Source organism: Nannospalax galili, unplaced genomic scaffold (genome assembly GCF_000622305.1).
Source record: "Nannospalax galili isolate Female #2095 unplaced genomic scaffold, S.galili_v1.0 scaffold426, whole genome shotgun sequence".
Lineage (NCBI taxonomy): Eukaryota > Metazoa > Chordata > Mammalia > Rodentia > Spalacidae > Nannospalax > Nannospalax galili.
The window spans coordinates 1,229,236-1,247,397 of record NW_008354494.1 but is presented as its reverse complement, the minus strand read 5'-3'; the positions used below and the strand labels follow the sequence as shown (position 1 = coordinate 1,247,397).

At 43.4% G+C, this 18,162-nt stretch overlaps 1 protein-coding gene across 11 annotated transcripts in view; it reads right to left on the bottom strand.

Moving 5' to 3' along the window:
• Positions 1 to 18,162, bottom strand: part of Ppfibp2 (PPFIA binding protein 2) — a 180,353-nt gene that overhangs the window by 127,391 nt on the left and 34,800 nt on the right. For 7 of the 11 annotated variants that reach the window (XM_029555283.1, XM_008851668.3, XM_029555277.1 and 4 more), the window contains exon 2: positions 16,372 to 16,468. The exons of 2 other annotated variants lie outside the window; for them this stretch is intronic. In XM_029555283.1, the coding sequence (XP_029411143.1) occupies positions 16,372 to 16,435 (64 nt within the window). In that variant the 5' untranslated portion in view covers positions 16,436 to 16,468. Of the gene's footprint in view, positions 1 to 16,371; positions 16,469 to 18,162 lie in introns of those variants that run through there. 2 more of the 11 variants (XM_029555287.1, XM_029555284.1) reach the window with 2 other exon arrangements.

Genomic DNA, 18,162 nt, shown 5'->3' with positions numbered 1-18,162 from the left:
TATTTGGTGGGGATATGTTATTTTGGCTTTTCATGTTATTATTTTTTCTCTGTGATTTTGACATGTGAATTTCTTTTGTAGTTTCTGATTCTTGTGTGAGGCTCAAGCCTTCCAGTTTAGGTCTGTTACTTTTTGTAAACTTTATGTGTGAAAAGCTGGTTGATCTAAGCTTTTGGTTCTCTCTTTTGATTGTATATTGGAGTGGCCAGATTGCTTGTCTTCAGGAGTTCCCAAAGAGGCCCAAGTCAGATGAGGATCAGATGCTCTCAGGCTTTCTCCTAAGGTCTGGATCCCTCCAGAAAAGATTTTGGCCTCAGGAATTTGGGGGTTGTACTGGCCTGGGAGCCGGGCCCAAGAAAAATGCTGGTCTAGGGCAGCTGGTGGCTGTGCCACCCAGAGATGCAAAGGAAGATGGGGGGTGGGAAGCAGCCCCAAGGGCTCCTGGGGACTACACTGAGGAGCTGGGTTGGTCCTGGAGAGAGGCCTGCAGGTCGGAGAGAGGCCTGCGGGTCGGAGAGAGGCCTGCGGGTCGGAGAGGCCTACAGGTCGTGCAGGTCCAGGGAAGCAGCAATAAACAAAAATTTTAAAACATGAATAAAACAATTTCATAAAATGTACCACTGACACAAGAAATTCACGCGTTCAAGGTATTTTACAAAAGTGCTTCAACATATACATGTAAGTTAATACATTAATATGATAAGCATATATCTGTCTATTACAGAGCATATTTGGGATATATGTTTTCAACATAATTAAGGGAAAGAAATAGAAATCTTAAATAAAGAAAAGCATCAGAAAATAACAGAGAAATTTGAAAAAGAACCAAATACAAACCAAAATAAAGAATATGGGCAATCAAATTACTTAAGTGGACAGATTAAATAGCGGGTAAGAGGATTATTGTAGAGGAAGCTAGACCTGAGGAATTCACACAGAAAGCTGCAGAAAGAGACCCAAGTAGGAACTAGGAAGGAGAATTAAGAGACAGAGCAGCAAGGTCCACCCAAATATTTCAGGAATTCCAGAAAAAGAATTCAGAGGATAAAGCAGAGGCAAAAGTGAAAGGAATGTCCCTATGTGGTTCTCAGAGTGGAAAACTTGAGCCTTCTTAGTTTAAAAACACTGAGTCCCAAGAAAAACACATGAAATAAAGATACCCTGGAAATACTGCGGAACTCAAGAACAGAGATGAAGAAGAAACATAAAAGGAACCAGAAACAGACAGAACCAATGAGAAGGCTCAGAGGAAGGGCACTTGCTGCCAAGCCTCATGACCTGAGTTCCCTCAGGGGGTGGGAACCAACTCCTGCAAGCGGCCCTCTGATGTCCACACTGACACTGCAGCTTATGTGCACCCCCACACAAAAGAAAAGATTTATAGAAACTTTAAAAGGAATCAGAACCACAGAACATGGTGGTGCATTCCCTTAGAGGCAGGTGGAGCTCTGTGAGGTTGAGGCCAGCTTGGTCTACACAGCGAGTTCCAGGCCAGCTGTGGCTACAAGGAGACCCTGTCTCCAAAAAAAAAAAAAAAAAAAAAAAACTCCTCGTCAATAGTAATCCCAATGACAACCACAAGATACACAAGATAATAGGTGTAAGAAGTCACCAGACTTTAAGCCAATATAAGATAAACAATAATTCAAGAATGTTTTGTGAATTAAAACAGAGTATGGCATACATGCCTGGAAATGCCTTAATGAAGCCCAGTTTTGTATGCTAACTTAAAAAATTAATTTAAAGAATAAGGGTTTTTTCAGATGGTGAGCAACAAAATGTATCACTGGCAGACTATTACTGAAGGAACAGTAGCGAACAAAGGAGTGGGAGGGAAGAAACAACTAAGAGTGGGGAATGACAAGACATTATCATTAGACTTCCTGGACGCCTCCAACAAGGGCTGGAGGTGGGTGGGATGAGAAAAGGCTGGTTCCCTTCCAACATCCAGCATGTATTTTTTGTTGAATAGAAGTTTTTCTGTTGGGGCTAGAGAGATGGCTCAGCAGTTTAGAGCACTGGTTGCTCTTGGAGAGGACCTGGGTTGAGTTCCCAGCACCCACATGGCAGCTAACGACCATCCCTAACTCCAGTTCCAGAGGATCCGACACCCTCTTCTGGCCTCTGTGGGCATCACATTCACTTGGTGCACTTACATACATGCAGGTAAAACATTAATACACATAAAAATGAATTTAAATTTTTAAAGAAATTATAATGCTACCTTAAAGATTTCTTAACCATGTGACTATGGATGGATGGATGGCCAGGGAATCGGGGTTCAAGGCCAGAGATGTCATCCAGGTCCTGGACAGCTCTAACAAGGGCAATTGATGTGGTGGAAATGAGGGTGGAAGGCTGGTTCCCTACAAGCTTTGTACATGCATTTTTGTTGAATGCAGTTTCTTTGTTTTTTAAAAAAAAAAAAGGAGAGCCAGACATGGTGGTACATGTCTTTAATTCCAGCATCCAGGAAGCAGAGGTAGGGAGATCTCTGTGAGATCCATGCTAGCCTGGTCTTCATAACAAGTTCCAGGCCAGCTGGTGCTAGGGGAGACCCTATCTCAAAAAACCAAGGGGGGGGGGTGGTCAAAAGTACATTCATACCTACATACTAATAGTTATAAATACATTAGCTTTATTTGTATTATCCAAAAATTTGAATAATAAAAGAAATCCAGATACATGATGTTACCAAAAGAGCATTATTAAAAGCCAACATGATGACACATACCTATAATCCCAGAACTTGGGAGACTGAGGCAGGAGGATTATGAGTTTACGAGTAATCTGTCTGAAAGCAAGATCCCATCAGAGAGAGGGAGCAGGGAAGGAGAGAGGAGGAGGAGGGAGGAGGGAGAATTGTGAGGCAAACAATAAAGCTATGACTCTCTAAGACAGAAAGTAAAAAGACACAAAATAAAGAATTCCATACATCAAAATAGGCACTTTGATCAGATTTCAAAACCCAGTCACAAAAAGAAATTAGAGAAACGGCTCAGTGGTTATGAGCACTGGCTACTCTTGCAAAGGACCCAGGTTGGATCTGCAGCACCCACATGGTAGTCAACAACTGTCCATAACTCCAGTTCCAGGGGATCTGATGCCCTCTTCTGACCTCCACAGGCATTGCATGACACAGGTGCACTTGCACACACTCAAGAAATACACTCATATACATAAAATGAAAATAATAAAGTATTTTTAAAAAGAAATTAGATAAAGTAACAAATCAAAAAAATCATCTCAATCCTACAAAGAAGTTGTATCACTGTTTTAAAGTTTCTGACAGAGAAAAGAGCAGGGCAAAAGCTTTCACAGTTAATTCCATCAAACATTTAAGAAGCGGATAATTCTAATCTAGCAAACTACTTGTTTAGCATACTAAAGAAGCAAGGAACTTTACCAGGACACCTACATTTAGAGAAGAGGGTGAACGGCACGTTTCACCCAACTATGCCACTTAATGACTCTGACTACAAGAAAAAATTACACCCTGTCTCACTGAGGAGCTCAAACATATAAATCCTAAACAAAAATTATGAAAACCAAATTACATAATGTATAAAAATGAGAACTATGCTCATCTCTCTTACGAAATCACAAATCAAGTCGATGCAAACAAACAGAGAACAAATGATGAGGTAGCAGAATAACAGACATGGAAAACAATGCCTCCCCTACGGAACATGTTTGTTAAACAGCAGACAGAACATTTTCCCAACCCTGAGCCTATACCAAGTCAAAGGAAGTCCCTACAGAAAACCAAGTACTAGGGAGTTTCTGTGGTTTGAATGATGTTACATCTAATCCTAGGACTGGATGCGGCTCAGTTGGTAGAGTGTTTGCTTATTACACAGGAAGGCTTACGTCAGATCCCTAGCACCACATAAAACCAGCCAAGGTAGCACATGACTTCAATCCCAACACTGTGGAGGCAGGAGCAGGAGGATCATCTTCAGCTACATAGAGAGTTCAAGGCCAACCTGAGATTTGAGAGACACTGTCTTGAAAATAAACAGACGCAGTGTAATACTAGTGAAATGTGGAATCTTTTAAGAGGTAATTGGGACAGGAAGGGAAGGAAAGCAGGGAAGGAGAGGAGAGGGGAAGGCAAGAAAGAAGAGAGAGAAAGAGGAAAGGGGACCGGAAGAAGGAAGGGAGCAGAGGATGGAAAGGATGAGTTAAAGGGGGAAGCAAAAGGGAAGGAGAAGGGGAGGGACGAAAGGTCATTAAATTAAGTCGTACCGGCTCTGCCTTCATATGTGGATGAAATCCTTTCTCAGGAATAGGTCAGCTGTCTCAAGAGTAGACTTCTAATAAAAAGAGGGGTTTGGCCCCATTCCTTCCCTCGCTCATGCATGCTCTCTTGCCTTCTACCATAGGATGACACAGAAGGATGCCTAATCAGACGTTAGATCCATGATACTGGAGTTCGCCTCTGTTTAGAGCGCCGGGAATTTTTTTTCATAAATCGCTCAGTGTTAGGTGCTCTGCTACAAAATGGACCAAAATAGTCCTGTTTCCTTATTTCCATAAGAAGAGAGGGCAGGGTCTACCAAAGCCACATTTGCGGCCTCTCCCTTCCTGCCTTCAGTCAGCTTTCCCCCATAAATAAAATACTTCTAGCTAAAGAGCAAAACAAATTTATTCTTTGTCTCCAGGAGTTGCCCATCTTCTGAATGTTGGTTCTGTCCTTGGAGAAAACTTCCTAAGAACGTCTACCTCTGCAGGTGCAGTCTGCTGTTGGAGATTAAATTCAATGTGGTATGTGTTGGGGCAGGGGTATCGAATAGGCAGTGTTCAGCATCCTAATTATAGCTGCAGGCCAAGCCTACCTCTCATGTCTGTAAAGAACAGAGCTGGGAATTTAACCTCTACCTGTTTGAACATTTTCCTATTCATCAGTTTGTTTAAAACTGTGAATAAAGAGGTTTTATTCACCAAACATTGTGGCAAACAGAATAATGTGCCCCCCCCCCATGTCTACATCCTAGTTCCCAGGACCTGTCAGTGTGTCACCTGACATGAAACAGGGACTTTACAGATGAGATAGAGGGTGGTGGAAGGTTATCTTAATCACAGGAGGCAGAAGAATGCTCAGAGATCGTGATCGGCCACTGCTTGGTCTGAAGATGAAGGAAGGAGCCATGAGCCAAGGAATGCCACAGCGCTCTAACAGCCATGGCTGGCAGAATTGAACTAGTTACACAGAGAAAACCCCTCAAGAGCATGCACAAATACAAAAATTCACATACACATACACTTTTTAAAGCAGCTGAACTGGAGGAAAATGTTGGCACTCAGAGAACCCAGGGTGAAAGCCTCTAAGTCAGTCTGACCCACAGGTCATTGCCAACTCCCTGATCACCTGAGTTCTGAGCTTTTTAAGAAAAACATTTTAACCTTAATTTTTAATTATGTGTACATATGTACGTCTGTGTGTGGGTCTGTGCACGTGAGTGCAGTGGCCAAGGAGATCAAAAAGGGGGGTTCAGATTCCCTGGGGCTGGTTGTAAGTGGTTGTGAGCCACCTGACATGGTGCTGGGAGCTCTGAAAGAGCAGTGCACACTCTTAACCACTGAGCCATCTCTCCGGCTCCCCAAAGTCTGAGCTTTAATGAGTCATTGTGATGGCTAATCCTGGGTGTCAACTTGATTTGATCTGAGATTAACTGAAATGAAAGAGAACTTCTTGATTGGATCATCTAAAGCCAAAAGACACACCCTAAATGTGGGCGTTACCTTCTGATGGCAGCCAGTATAAAAGACCAAGGCAGAGGAGAACACGGGGCTTTTTGCGGCTTGCCTTCTCTCTCGCTGGTGGGTTCGTCTTGCTGCTGTAGACCGAAGACTAGCTGATATTTTGGAATTTGTCAGACCTCCAGCACCGGATTGGGACTACTGAGACATCCAGCCTTGTGGACTGAGCGACTACAGATTCTCAGCCTCTCCAGTGTGGTGCAGCCATTGTTGGACTACTCGGACTCTATCCTGTGAGCTAAGCTGATAAATCTTTATACATATTCATTCTACTGGTTCTGTTTCTTTGGAGAACCCTGACTAATACAGTCATTTAGGGACATAGGGAACAAATCTTCAGGCAAAGGAAAGATTGAATGGAAGATTTCTGCATAAAGCGAGGACTCCAAAGTAAATAACCTCAGCAAAATCAATTAAAAAACACCACAGAAGGAAACTTGGCTTTGGTACTGGAATAAGAACACACAAACATTTTAATATATATGCAAAATATCCATAGCTTAAGAGGCAAAAGTCCACCATCAAAGGGCTAAAGCAGTAGCTCAGTAGTAGAGTCCTTGCCCAGCATGCACAGGGTCCTGATTCCAATCCCCAGCACCATACAAAAAGACAAATTAAATGCCTAGCTTCTCCTAGGAATTTATCAAGGGCTGATAAGATCCAGCAGAAAAATAATTCACAAGGTCAGAGAAAATTCAAATGATTTAATTAACAAGTTGATGTAACTAGAAAACAGAGAACATGGCACATAACAACCAGAAAAATATACATACCTATGAGCACACATGGAACATCAGTATACCATCCTATCCTCCATACAAGCATGCATCCACATACATATGTACACATATGCATACAATACACAGATATGCAACACACAAACATGTATACATACAAATAGATACAAACTTAACATCTAACCTATACCCACATGCACACACAAGTACATGGACTTTCAAGACACCTACACACACAAACATGAACACACATATACACACACACACACAAGTAAAAACAAATGTAACAGATAATAGATAAAATATAATGGCCAACGATATGCTAACAAAATTTAAAACTTCAGTAAGATGAATCTATTCCTAGAATATTATGCTACCAAAATTAAGAAGAAATGAAAATATGAATGTCTATAACCATTCATGAAAAGAAAACCTTCCGGGGCTGGAGAGATGGCTCAAAGGTTAAGAGCACTGATTGCTTTTACATGACCTGGGTTTGATTGCCAGCACCCTCATGGTGGCTAACAACCATCTGCAACTCCCGTTCCAGGGGATCCGACTCCCTCTTCTGACTTCCATAGGCATTGCATGACACGGGTGCACTTACATACATGCAGGCAATACACTCACATACATAAAATAAAAATAATAAATTTTTTTAAGAAAGAAAAGAAAACCTTCCAACAGAGAAGCAATGGGTCCACAATGACAGGCAGGTTAGCGCCTCTACCTACAACCACAGTAACTGTTGAGGGTATAATCTCAGGCCTACAGAACTTGAAGCCATGGTCTCAATGGCAGAAGTAGGCTCTGCCAACTGGGGAGAAATACCCTGCTGGCTGTTGTCAAACATCAGATGTTGCAGTGGACCACTCTGACCACTGTACAGTAAAGGCAGCCTTTGACACTTCAGTCCCCCAGACACCTCTAATTCCATTCCAACTCTCCGATTTTTTTTTTTTTTTGTCTTTTTGAAACAGGGTCTCCCTGTAGCCCCAGCTGGCCTGGAGCTCACTATGTAGACCAGGCTGGCCTTGAACTCACAGAGATCTGCCTGCCTCTGCCTCCCAAGTGCTGGGACTACAGGTATGAGCCACCACGCCTGGCTCAACTCTCCAATTTTTATAAAAGGGGGAGGGCAGTGAGATGGTAAGGGTGATTGCTACCTAGCCTGAAGACCAAAGTTCAATACCCAGAGCCCCGAGAATCAACTCCCACAAGTTGTCCTCATGCATGACAACATACACATACATACATAAATGTAATTTTTAAAAAATTAGGGCTGGGCATGGTGGTGCCCGCCTTTAGTCCCACTTCTTGGGAGGCAGAGGCTGGCAGATCTTTGTGAGTTCAAGGCTAGCCTGGTCTACATAGTGAGTTCAGGTCAGCTGGGACTACAGGGAGACCCTGTCTCAAAAAGACAAAAAAAAAAAATTAAGGCATGTATTTGTTTATGTATGTACATGTTTATTTTACTTAGAGTGTGTCCATGCAGGTGTAGTGGTGCACACCTTAATCCCAGCACTCAGGAGACAGAAGCAGGCAGATCTCTCTAAGTTCCAGACCACAGTAAATTCTAGGTTAGTCAGGGTTGCATAATAAGTCCCTGTCCTTAAAAATAATAAACATATATGGATTAAGGCCTGGACACCTCCATGCTGTAATTTCTGTGAGAAGACAACAGGCCTGATCTCCAACTCCTAAGCACCATCTAGGGATGTTTACCCTATCATCTCTCACCCAAGGATCCAGAAGGCTCACTACTCACTTGGGCTGTTCCCTTACACCCAGTCAGTCCCAACTCAGTGGAGGGGTATATGTATATGTGTGTATATTTAATTTAGAGAAAATATCTCCCTCTGTAGCCCAGGCTAGCCTCAAACTCACAGTTCTCCTACCTCAGTGCTAGGATTTAAAGATGTTATGTCATACCCAACTTCCAACTTTCTTTTGAACAAAGTCACAGTAAGGCTTTGGAAATCCTGAATGACAAACAGGCAAGTTGATGTAGTGGTGGGTGCTCCACTACTGATGACTGGTATACCCTAATCCATGGCAGAGGAGTGAACAAATTAGCCAAGGAGTACCCAGGCTACAGTCACATCCTCAGTCACGAACACCGTGGCTGATATTCAAGAGCCAAAGGAACCACCTCCGTCTTAACCAGAACTTTTTCCACTCCCGTGAAGTCTTTCTTTTCCTTTCTCCAGACCCAGACATCAATCATGGCTGGCCCAGCAGACAGGAAACCTCTTTCTTAACTGTCATAAAACAGACTGTTTTTAACTATCCCTTATCAGTAAGTACAGCTTATAGATAACTGCACGAGTGACCTTCTGCCTCAGCAAAGAGGAACAATTGGCTCTCTGTGTCCTCACCACATGGGTCTGGTCCTAGGCCAGAAGGGGCCTGACAGAATAGCCACAGAACCCTTGAGTCCACAGAGTAAGCTCTGTGTAAACTTAGCGTTCATGTCAGCTGCTCTGCGCTATCAACAGGGATGTAATTAACCAATACATAGTCAATTTCAACTGCCAACAGTACAATTCAATTATAGTACTATTTGCAGATGAAATCATAGGCACTAATGAGGAAGAAGATTAGATCAAAGGTTAACATCCTACTGGAAATTGTAAAAATGATATTTTGTATTAGAAACAAATCATTATTGATATTAATAGTCACCTCCTTCCAACTTCCTCCTACAAACATCTCAGGTTCTAACCAGATATAGTCACACCTATGGTGTACCTATTTTGATTTCAAGAACTCAAGTTTATATGATTAATAATCCTACTTTTGCTTAAGGGTGTTTCTGTTTACATTTATAAGAACCAATTTGAATCTAGCAAGTCCCCTCCCACCCTAGCCACTGACCAGCTTGAGATGAGAGGGTCATCTCGATGTGGCTCTGGAGGGACATAATCACCAGCTGGGTACTAAGACACACTGAGTCCTACTGAAATCAACATGTGTAAGAATGACAGTCCAGTATTGTTTCTATATTAATTGTACAGCACTGTGCCTTTGGGTGGTAAAAGTAATATTAATACTAACATCAATAAAACAAAGGTATCTTAGACCAAATGGGTGCTTACTAAGTGCCTTATTGTCATTAATTTAACCCTCACAACAGTATGAGATGGTATTACGATTGTTTCATTTATATGGAAACTGAGGCTTAGAAGAATGACCAGTTGTCCAAAGATCTCACAGAAGTAATAACTGCCTAAAGGGGAATTCAAACCCTCACAGCTGGGGGCTGGGAGTTGGCTCAGCAATTAAGAGTGCTTGTGCCCTTTCAGAACAGAGTTCAGGTCCCAGCACCCACACTGGATAGCTCACAACTACCTGTAACTCCAGAGAGAAATACACATTTTTTACATTAAAAGTCAACAATATCAATACTGGTGGCACATGCCCAAAGTGTACATACTTTAAGAAAGTACTTCAGAAAATGACCAGTAAATTCCCCTATTACAGAGATTGATGGTAAAATCCTATACAATGTTATTATTATTAATAATCATTACAGAAGGAATTATATCCATTTCAGTAGGAATCTATACTTTACAAGTGGCTATTATTTGGGGAGGAAGCCTGTAAAAGTTTCTTTCATTAAAAGAGTTCACGAAGTTGTGAGAAAAAGGTGATGGGGAGATGTGGGAGGAGTTGGAGGGGAGGGAGTGGTGTGGATTTGATCAAAACACCTTATATGCATGTATGAAATTCTCAATAAAGTTTTTTCTTAAGTTAAAATTTTTTTTTCATTAAAATAAGTGGTAACTGCATTTTCAAAGAGTACGAGAAAGGATGCTGGGAAGGTGGCAGCGGCTCTGGGGAGCGCCACTCAACCTCACCACTAAGACAATACAAAAAAGAAACGGAGGACCAGGTTTGGTGCTGCATACCGACTGGAATCCAGCAACCCAGGAGGCTGAGGCAGGAGGATCATGAATTAGAAGCCAACCTGGTCTTCATAATAAGACCCTGTCTCAGAAAATAAAATTAAAAGTAAAGGAAAATAACTCGGTGTTTCCACAAAAATACCATTTACATAGACTCTACGGTCCCATGGATAAAATCACACTCTCAAATTTTCTTTAAACTCTGCCTCCTTTTACACAAAGGAACTCTTGCTTGGAAAGAATAATGTGTGCTAGTGATGGGAACAAAACCACTCTGGCTACGAGACTGAGAGCAAGAGCCTAGCAGTGTCCTCCTCCCACTATTCCATACCCATATCAACATGCAACTACTGGGGATGGAGAGATGGCTCAGCAGCTAAGGACACTGGCTGCTCTTGCAGAGGACCAAGGCACAGTTCCCAGCACCCACATGAAGGTTAACAACCATCTATAACTCCTGTTCCGGGGGATCCAGTGTTCTCTTCTGGCCTCCACGGGCATTGCACAACACAGGTGTACTTACATACATGCAGGTAAAATACTCATACTCATAAAGTAAAAATAAATAAACCAAAAAAAAAAAAAACCACACAACTACCCAAGAATGGGGAAGAACCTCCGATGGCCCCAAACGCCAATCTTAGTTCTGCCACTGAACAGTACTGAGCCTCTGAGTGGTAAAAATACTAATAGTAGTATCAGTAAGACAAAAATATCTTAGACCAAGTGAGTACTTACTAAGTTCAGACACCAAATACCTATTGTCATTATTGTTTATTAACCCCCCATTTCATTTACATGGAAACAGAATAATTAAACAATTGTCCAGTTTTACCACAGAAAGTGACTGGCTGAAGTGGAATTCAAACCCCAACAACTTAACTTGGTAGACCATATTAATAATCACAAAAATTTAAGATCTGGGCTAGTCAGGCCCATCCTTCTTGAAAATGAGAATGGGATTAAAAATCTTGAGGAAAAGTGTCCTGAGGAATGGCCATCGGGTAATTACTACTCTTTTTCTTGGACATAGCAGACTGTATGCACTCTAGACACTAATGAGCTCAGAGGTAAATTATGTACCACAGCTCCTGTCACATGGTGTGGGTTAATTACAACTTAAGGCATGGTTCACAGGACTTGGCAACTACTAAGACTACAAGGAGAGTGATTTGATTTTTTTTGGGGGGGTCTTTTTTGAGACAGGGTCTCCCTGCAGCCCCAGCTGACCTGGAACTCACTATGTATACCAGGCTGGCCTCAAACTCAGAGATCTGCCTGCCTCTGCCTCCCAAGTGCTGGGATTAAAGGCGTGCACCACCACACCTGGCTGATATTCCTTTTTTTTTAATTTATTATTTTTACTTTATGTGTATGTGTGTATTGCCACATGTAGGTAAGTGCACCCATGTCGTGCGGTGCCCGTGGAGGTCAGAAGAGGCTGTCAGATCCCCTGGGACTGGAGTTATACAGTTGTTAGCTGCCATGTGTGTGCTGGGATTCGAACTCGGGTCTTCTGCAAGAACAACCAGTGTTCTTAACCACTGAGCCATCTCTCCAGCCCCTGATATATATTTTTTAATGTGTATACTTGTATTGCCCGCATGTATGTGAGTGCACCTGTGTCGTGCAATGCTGCAGAGGTCAGAAGAAGGTTTCAGATTCCCCTGGAACTAGAGTTAAGGATTGTAGCCGCCATGTGGTTACTGGAAACTGAACCCAGGTCCTCTGCAAGAGCAGTCAGTGCTCTTAACTGCTGAGCCACCTCTCCAGCCCTGATACTCTTTTTTAAGTTTATTTTTATGTGTTCAAGTGTTTAGCATATATGTATGTAAGGGTACCTGTGTGTGCAATGCCCACAGAGGCCAGAAGAGGGTGTTGGATCCACTGTGATTGGAGTTTTGGACAGTTGCTACCCAGATCCTCAGCAAGAGCAGCCAGTGTTCTTAACCAATGAGGCATTTTTCCAGCTCCATGATTTGATATTCTTAAAAAAAAAAAATCCAAACAAAGGTAGAAGTGGAGAAGAGAGTGTTCACTGTGCAGCCAGATAGAAGACGCACACAGAAACCAGTACTGCCTCCTGACTGATGAGAAGATACTTCATTCACAAAGGCAAATAAAATATGATTGTGACAAAAATTTACTGTTCTACAGACTAATCAAGACCAGGGATGCGATGGTGGAGTCTCTGTCCTCATGAAACTGGCATTCGGGTGCCAAGGAGCAGACAACAAAAGACCAATATGAATATAATAGGCCAAGTGATACGTGCTGTAAAGAAATATAAAGAAGACTGGGGAGATGGCTGTTAGCAGAGTGCTTGGTATAAGGACTGGCGTTCAGTTCTCAGAACACACCAAAAAAGGCAGATGTGTGCTTCTAATTTCAACAACGGGAAGGCAGAGACAAAAAGATCCCTAGGGCTACCCAGCTAGTCAGTCTAGCCTCATCAGTGAGTTCTGGGCCAAGTGAGAGACCCTGGTCTCTAAAAAACACATAGACAATGTCTGAGGAAAGACAATTCAGATTGTCCTCTGGCCTGTATATATACACAGACACAGAGACAGACAAACAGACACACAGACAGACACACAGACAGGCACACACACACACACACACACACACACACACACACACACAGAATAACACATTATGAGGCCTGAGTGGTGTGGGATCATATAGTGGACAGACTGGGGTAGGCCTTTTGACATGGTGACAGTTTTCCAGAAGGGAAAGAAAGCACCAGGGGCCTGAGAGAGCCAGGGTACATGGCTAAAGTTTGATAAGCCAGAAGATGAAGCCACAGCAGAAGAGGCAAATCACATTCTGACACTGTGGGCATGGGGAGAACATCAGTCACTATCCTGAGGTGGGATGCCATTGGAGATTTGCAGGGAGAGGAGGAACCTGATTTCATTCACATTTTCAGGCTTCCTCTGCTGCTCTGTGAAAGTCTATAAGGGGCAACAAGAAAAGCGGAGACCAGTCAGGACGATATGACAATCGTGAAGCCCCTGGGCAAGTCCATAATGGAAATCCTAAAACACAGATGAGTGTGATAGGAGCTTCAATAAATAAGAAGCTGGGGCTGGAGAGATAGTTAAGAGCACTGGCTGCTCTTGCAAGACCTGGGTTCGTTTCCCAGCACCCATATGGTGGCTAACAACTGTCTGTAACTCCAGCTCCAGGGGACCCAACACCTTCTCTGGCCTCTGCAGGCATTGCATACATGTGATGCACTTACCTGCATGCAGGCATAATACACATAAAAAAAATAAAAATGAATAAAAAAGAAATGTGAAGTCGACTGTGTCCTTGGTGGAACATTTTAGCCAGATATGGTGGCTCACATTGAATCCCAGCACTTAGAAAGTTGAGGTAGGAGGACCATCACATGTATAAGGCCAACCTGGACTACATAATGAGTCCCAGGACAGCCTGGGCTATATAAGACCCTGTTTCAAACAAACAAACAACAACAACAAAAAAGGGATAACTTTTTTATATGCTTATAGATGCCAAGCAATGGTCTAAATACCTTACATGGATTAACACAGTCATGTCCTAAAGTGGGTACTGTTACTAGCTGCATTTAAATATAGGAAAACTGAAACTTAAATTGTGAAAAGAACTTGTAGACCAATCGGAACCAAGTGGTCTGCCTACAGGTATTTCCCCTACCCAGCTGCAAAGAATGTCTCAGAATGTCTTACTTTTTTCACTCTACAAAACCCTCATGTCTGTTCTAGATAGAGAGGCTCAGGAAACCATTCCAGATGCATCCTTGCAGGATGCAGGGCTAAGGAAAAGGATGAAGGAGGGAGCACTTTGTTCTTCAAAGTCAGGAAAACAGGTGGACCAGGTTCCTCACAAGCTACACACCTAAGCGCCCTCCCTCCACACCTGTCCCAGCTTCTCACCTGTAGATCCTGTGCCCAGACAAGGCCTTGAGGATCCAGTTACACAATCTGTCAGTGACAGAGAGGACTGTTTCAGAGGCTGTCATTTTAGGGATGCCTGTATGGAGGAATCAGGAAGCAGGAAGAGGAGCTGACCCCACACAAGGCTGCCTTCTCTAGGCACCATCCCGCTCATCCCTCAAAGGGTCAATGTAGTCAGAATGTCAGTTCTTCCAAACATGATCTGTAGCTTTCTTATTCTTTCTTTCTTTTGTGTAGCACTGGGGATTGAATCCAGGGCCTTCTGAGTGCTAAGTGTTCTACCATTAAGCTCTATTCATAGTTCCAAAATAATGTACAGATTCAATACAATTCCAATCATAATCTCAACAAGGTAACTTCTGTGTATGGACAAACTGGTTCTAGAGGGTGGGGGGAGAGAGAGGGAGAGAGAGAGAGAGAGAGAGAGAGAGAGAGAGAGAGAGAGAGAGACTGAGACCAGACCCAGGCTAGCCAATACAATGTTGTTGAAGAACAAAGTTGGAAGACTAACACATGATTTGACATTAAGGCTTACTATAAAGCTACAGTAATTAACATACTGTAACACTGGTTAAAAAAAAATAGATCAGTGGAACCAAACAGAACCCTCAAAAATTGACCCACATAAATACAGTCAGTAGTCTTTGACATATAAAAAACAAAGCAACACAATGGAGAAAACGCAACCATCTCATTCGTCCCTCACAACCATCCATGACTCTGCCAGGAGCTCTGTCCTCAGGCCAAGGCTCAGATGTACTGACCCCTCAGCCACAGTCTGACCCTGTAGCTTTTATCTCAGTGCAGCAGGGAGCTTCCAGTTCTGGCTTTCTAAACATATTTCTAGGACGTCCAGTCACTTGATGGTGTTTTCTCAATAAGTCATCAGTGACTCTAAGCTAGCACAGGACACCCCAACGTATGGAGTCTTAGGAAAGCAGGACATTAGCTATGGCCTCTCACGGGCTCTTCTGTTTGTGGAGAACCCGAGAGCCTGCCAGATGACGGCTCGGCTGGGTTACAATGCAACCTGTAACAGGAGGAAGCTGTAAGATACAAAAAGCCTCCCTCACCCCAGGCTCCAATTCCCAGAACCCCCCACAACCCAGATGTATTTCTGCAATGGGAAGGAAAAGCAAGCAACCGGAAAGGGGCAGTGTCAGGTGTCCTGAGCACTTCCTGTGGCCAAGCCCCATTCAGTCATACCCCTTCTTCCTCCATCTCCTCGGTCATGCACTTCACACGATGAGGAGCCAAATCCCAAAGAAGTACACCCTCTCTGCCCATAAGCCCATTAACTCTATCTGGTAAGGACGGAAAAAACAAACCTGGGACCTTTTGGTAAGGTCTTCAACAATAGCCTTGTAACCAATACAACATCCTCGTTGTTCCTATTGAGGAATCAAGACCGAACAGCCCACCAGCAGTCTGCCCCAAGTATCCAAAGTTCCTTTCCAAAGAAACTCCCCTACTGACTAATGCAAATATCATAAGCCAAACACTTGAGGTAACCTCGACTAAGAAAATATGGGCTAAAGAGCATTGTAATCATGATGTGAACCAATACAAAACTGCCTCCGGTCTCCTAACACTGGATGACAGCTGGGAAAGTGAGCAGACACTGATTAGGTAACAAAGTCAGCTCAACTTCGAGTTTCAGCTCTGCTGTTAGAAGCTGTGATGCGCTCTGAAAATTTTACAGTAGACGCAATTTCACAGCACCTAAATCGCCTTACAGCCGGAATCCAAACTGTGACACAGCTATGTACATGCATGGGTAGGCCTGCCCTGTCTCAACACAGACTCCTAAACTATCACACCAGATGTAAGAGAACTCCATGAGAGAGGGAGGGAGAAAGAGAGAGAGAGAGAGAGAGAGAGAGAGAGAGAGAACCATAAAACTACTTAAAAGTAAATCTGTTGGCTTTCTCTATGCCAACAGAAATGTCTAATGAAAGGAAACAGTCTGAGACACGGAGGACAGAGGACAGGACACCAGTCCCGGGACCCCTGAGCTACCTGCAATGATCCCATCCATCTGTTCCAGGGCAGCTTCCAGCGCATGGCTCGCATCAGAGGCCATGGCTCCTTCTATCTGCAGTGTCTCCTCCTGTTACTGAAAATTCAAATACAGAACAAAGGAAAAGTTACAGACGGTGTCCATTACACAGGTAAGACCATAAAATGCTTTAGAACCATCATCATAGGGTGTATTTTCTTTTACATTTTTCAATTTTTTAAAAACAGCTTTATTGAAGTAAACTGATAAACAAAGAACTGAGATATTTAATGCATTCAACCTGCTGTGTTTGGGGATATACAGAAACCCCATGACACCACTACCAAAATAATGGTAATGGGCATAGTCAACAAGTTCAAAAGGTGTGTTTGGTGGCAAGAACAGTACTGTGAATGAGAAAGCTACCCTCTTGACAAATGTTCAAGCACACAACACTGTGTTACCCATATATACAAAGTGCTTTCATTAAGAATCCAGGCCAGGGGCCAGCAAGGTAACTCAGCAAGTTAAAGTGCTTGCTGCTCAAGCCTGACAACATGAATTCAATCCCTGGAACCCAGGTAAAGGTGGAAGGAGAGGACTAACTCCAAAAAGCTGTCTTCTGATCTCCATATGCATGCTATGGTATTCATGCACGCGCGCGCGCACACACACACACACACACACACACACACACACACACCATCATTGCCGCCACCACCACCATCATCATCAGGAATCCTAGCAGCAGGTAGGTAGTTCCTGGCATCTCCATGGCTTCTTCCTCCTGGTATAAGTGTTCTTTCTTCATGAATCTTCAGCATTTAATTTTTTTTGTAATGAAAGACTACCAGGATACCCAGAGTTCCCAGCAGCAGCAAGATAGTTATTAGGCTGCCCCATGCTGACAGTCAAGAAGCTCCAACCACCACTAGGGACAGCTCCACTGTCTCATGGCCACATGTGCCTCACATTCACAATGCTTCCCTTGAATGGGTGTGATCCTAGCTGAAAGGCCTCAAACGCCAATTTCCTTTCTCCCGAGGCCAGTGTTCACCATGTACAAGGGTCACAGGCACAAGGATGCCTGAGACAATGCTGTCATGGGACCACTGCTGGCCATCTTAGCTGTACTGTAGCCAGTACCATTCGAAGTAGAAGCCCAGCCTCTCCAGGCTCAGGAACATCTCCAGGATACGCAGTCCAACCACTTCCTAATGCTTAATCTCTGCTCTAAGGGCCTGTCACTAGGGATGAGGACCTTCCTCCTCCTACCCCCAATCCCACCTACCCAGAGGCAACTGCTCCCATCTCTGGACAACTGGAATTAAACCGACTTCCTGCCGCCTCCTCTCGTTTCTGGCTTCCTACCTCCTCCCAGGGCAGCAGGAAAGGTCTTACAACAGCATTTGTCATCCTAAAACGATACTTAGATCACGTCTGTAAACTGGGAGCAGGAGTCATGGTTTGTGGCTCATTCAGCAAAACCTACACATGTGCCTAATGGGCATCAGTATTTTGAATGGCTCCCACGCCAAGGGATGCAATAGATGACTTGGAGGGCTCTGCTCATTTTCCCTGTGATGTGGAACTTCTGTAGGAAATTGGGCACCACACAGCTTTGGAGATGGTAAAGATAAGGATTTTAGGACCACAAAGAACTAGACTGAGTCCAGGCCTGGCTCTGTCATTTACTGTGTGATCTTGGAGCCCGTTTCCTCATCTGTAAAATGAAGACAACAGCATCTAAATCACAAGACTGATGTCATGATCCGTGGATCATTAAAGATTCATACAGAGCACTCTTTACA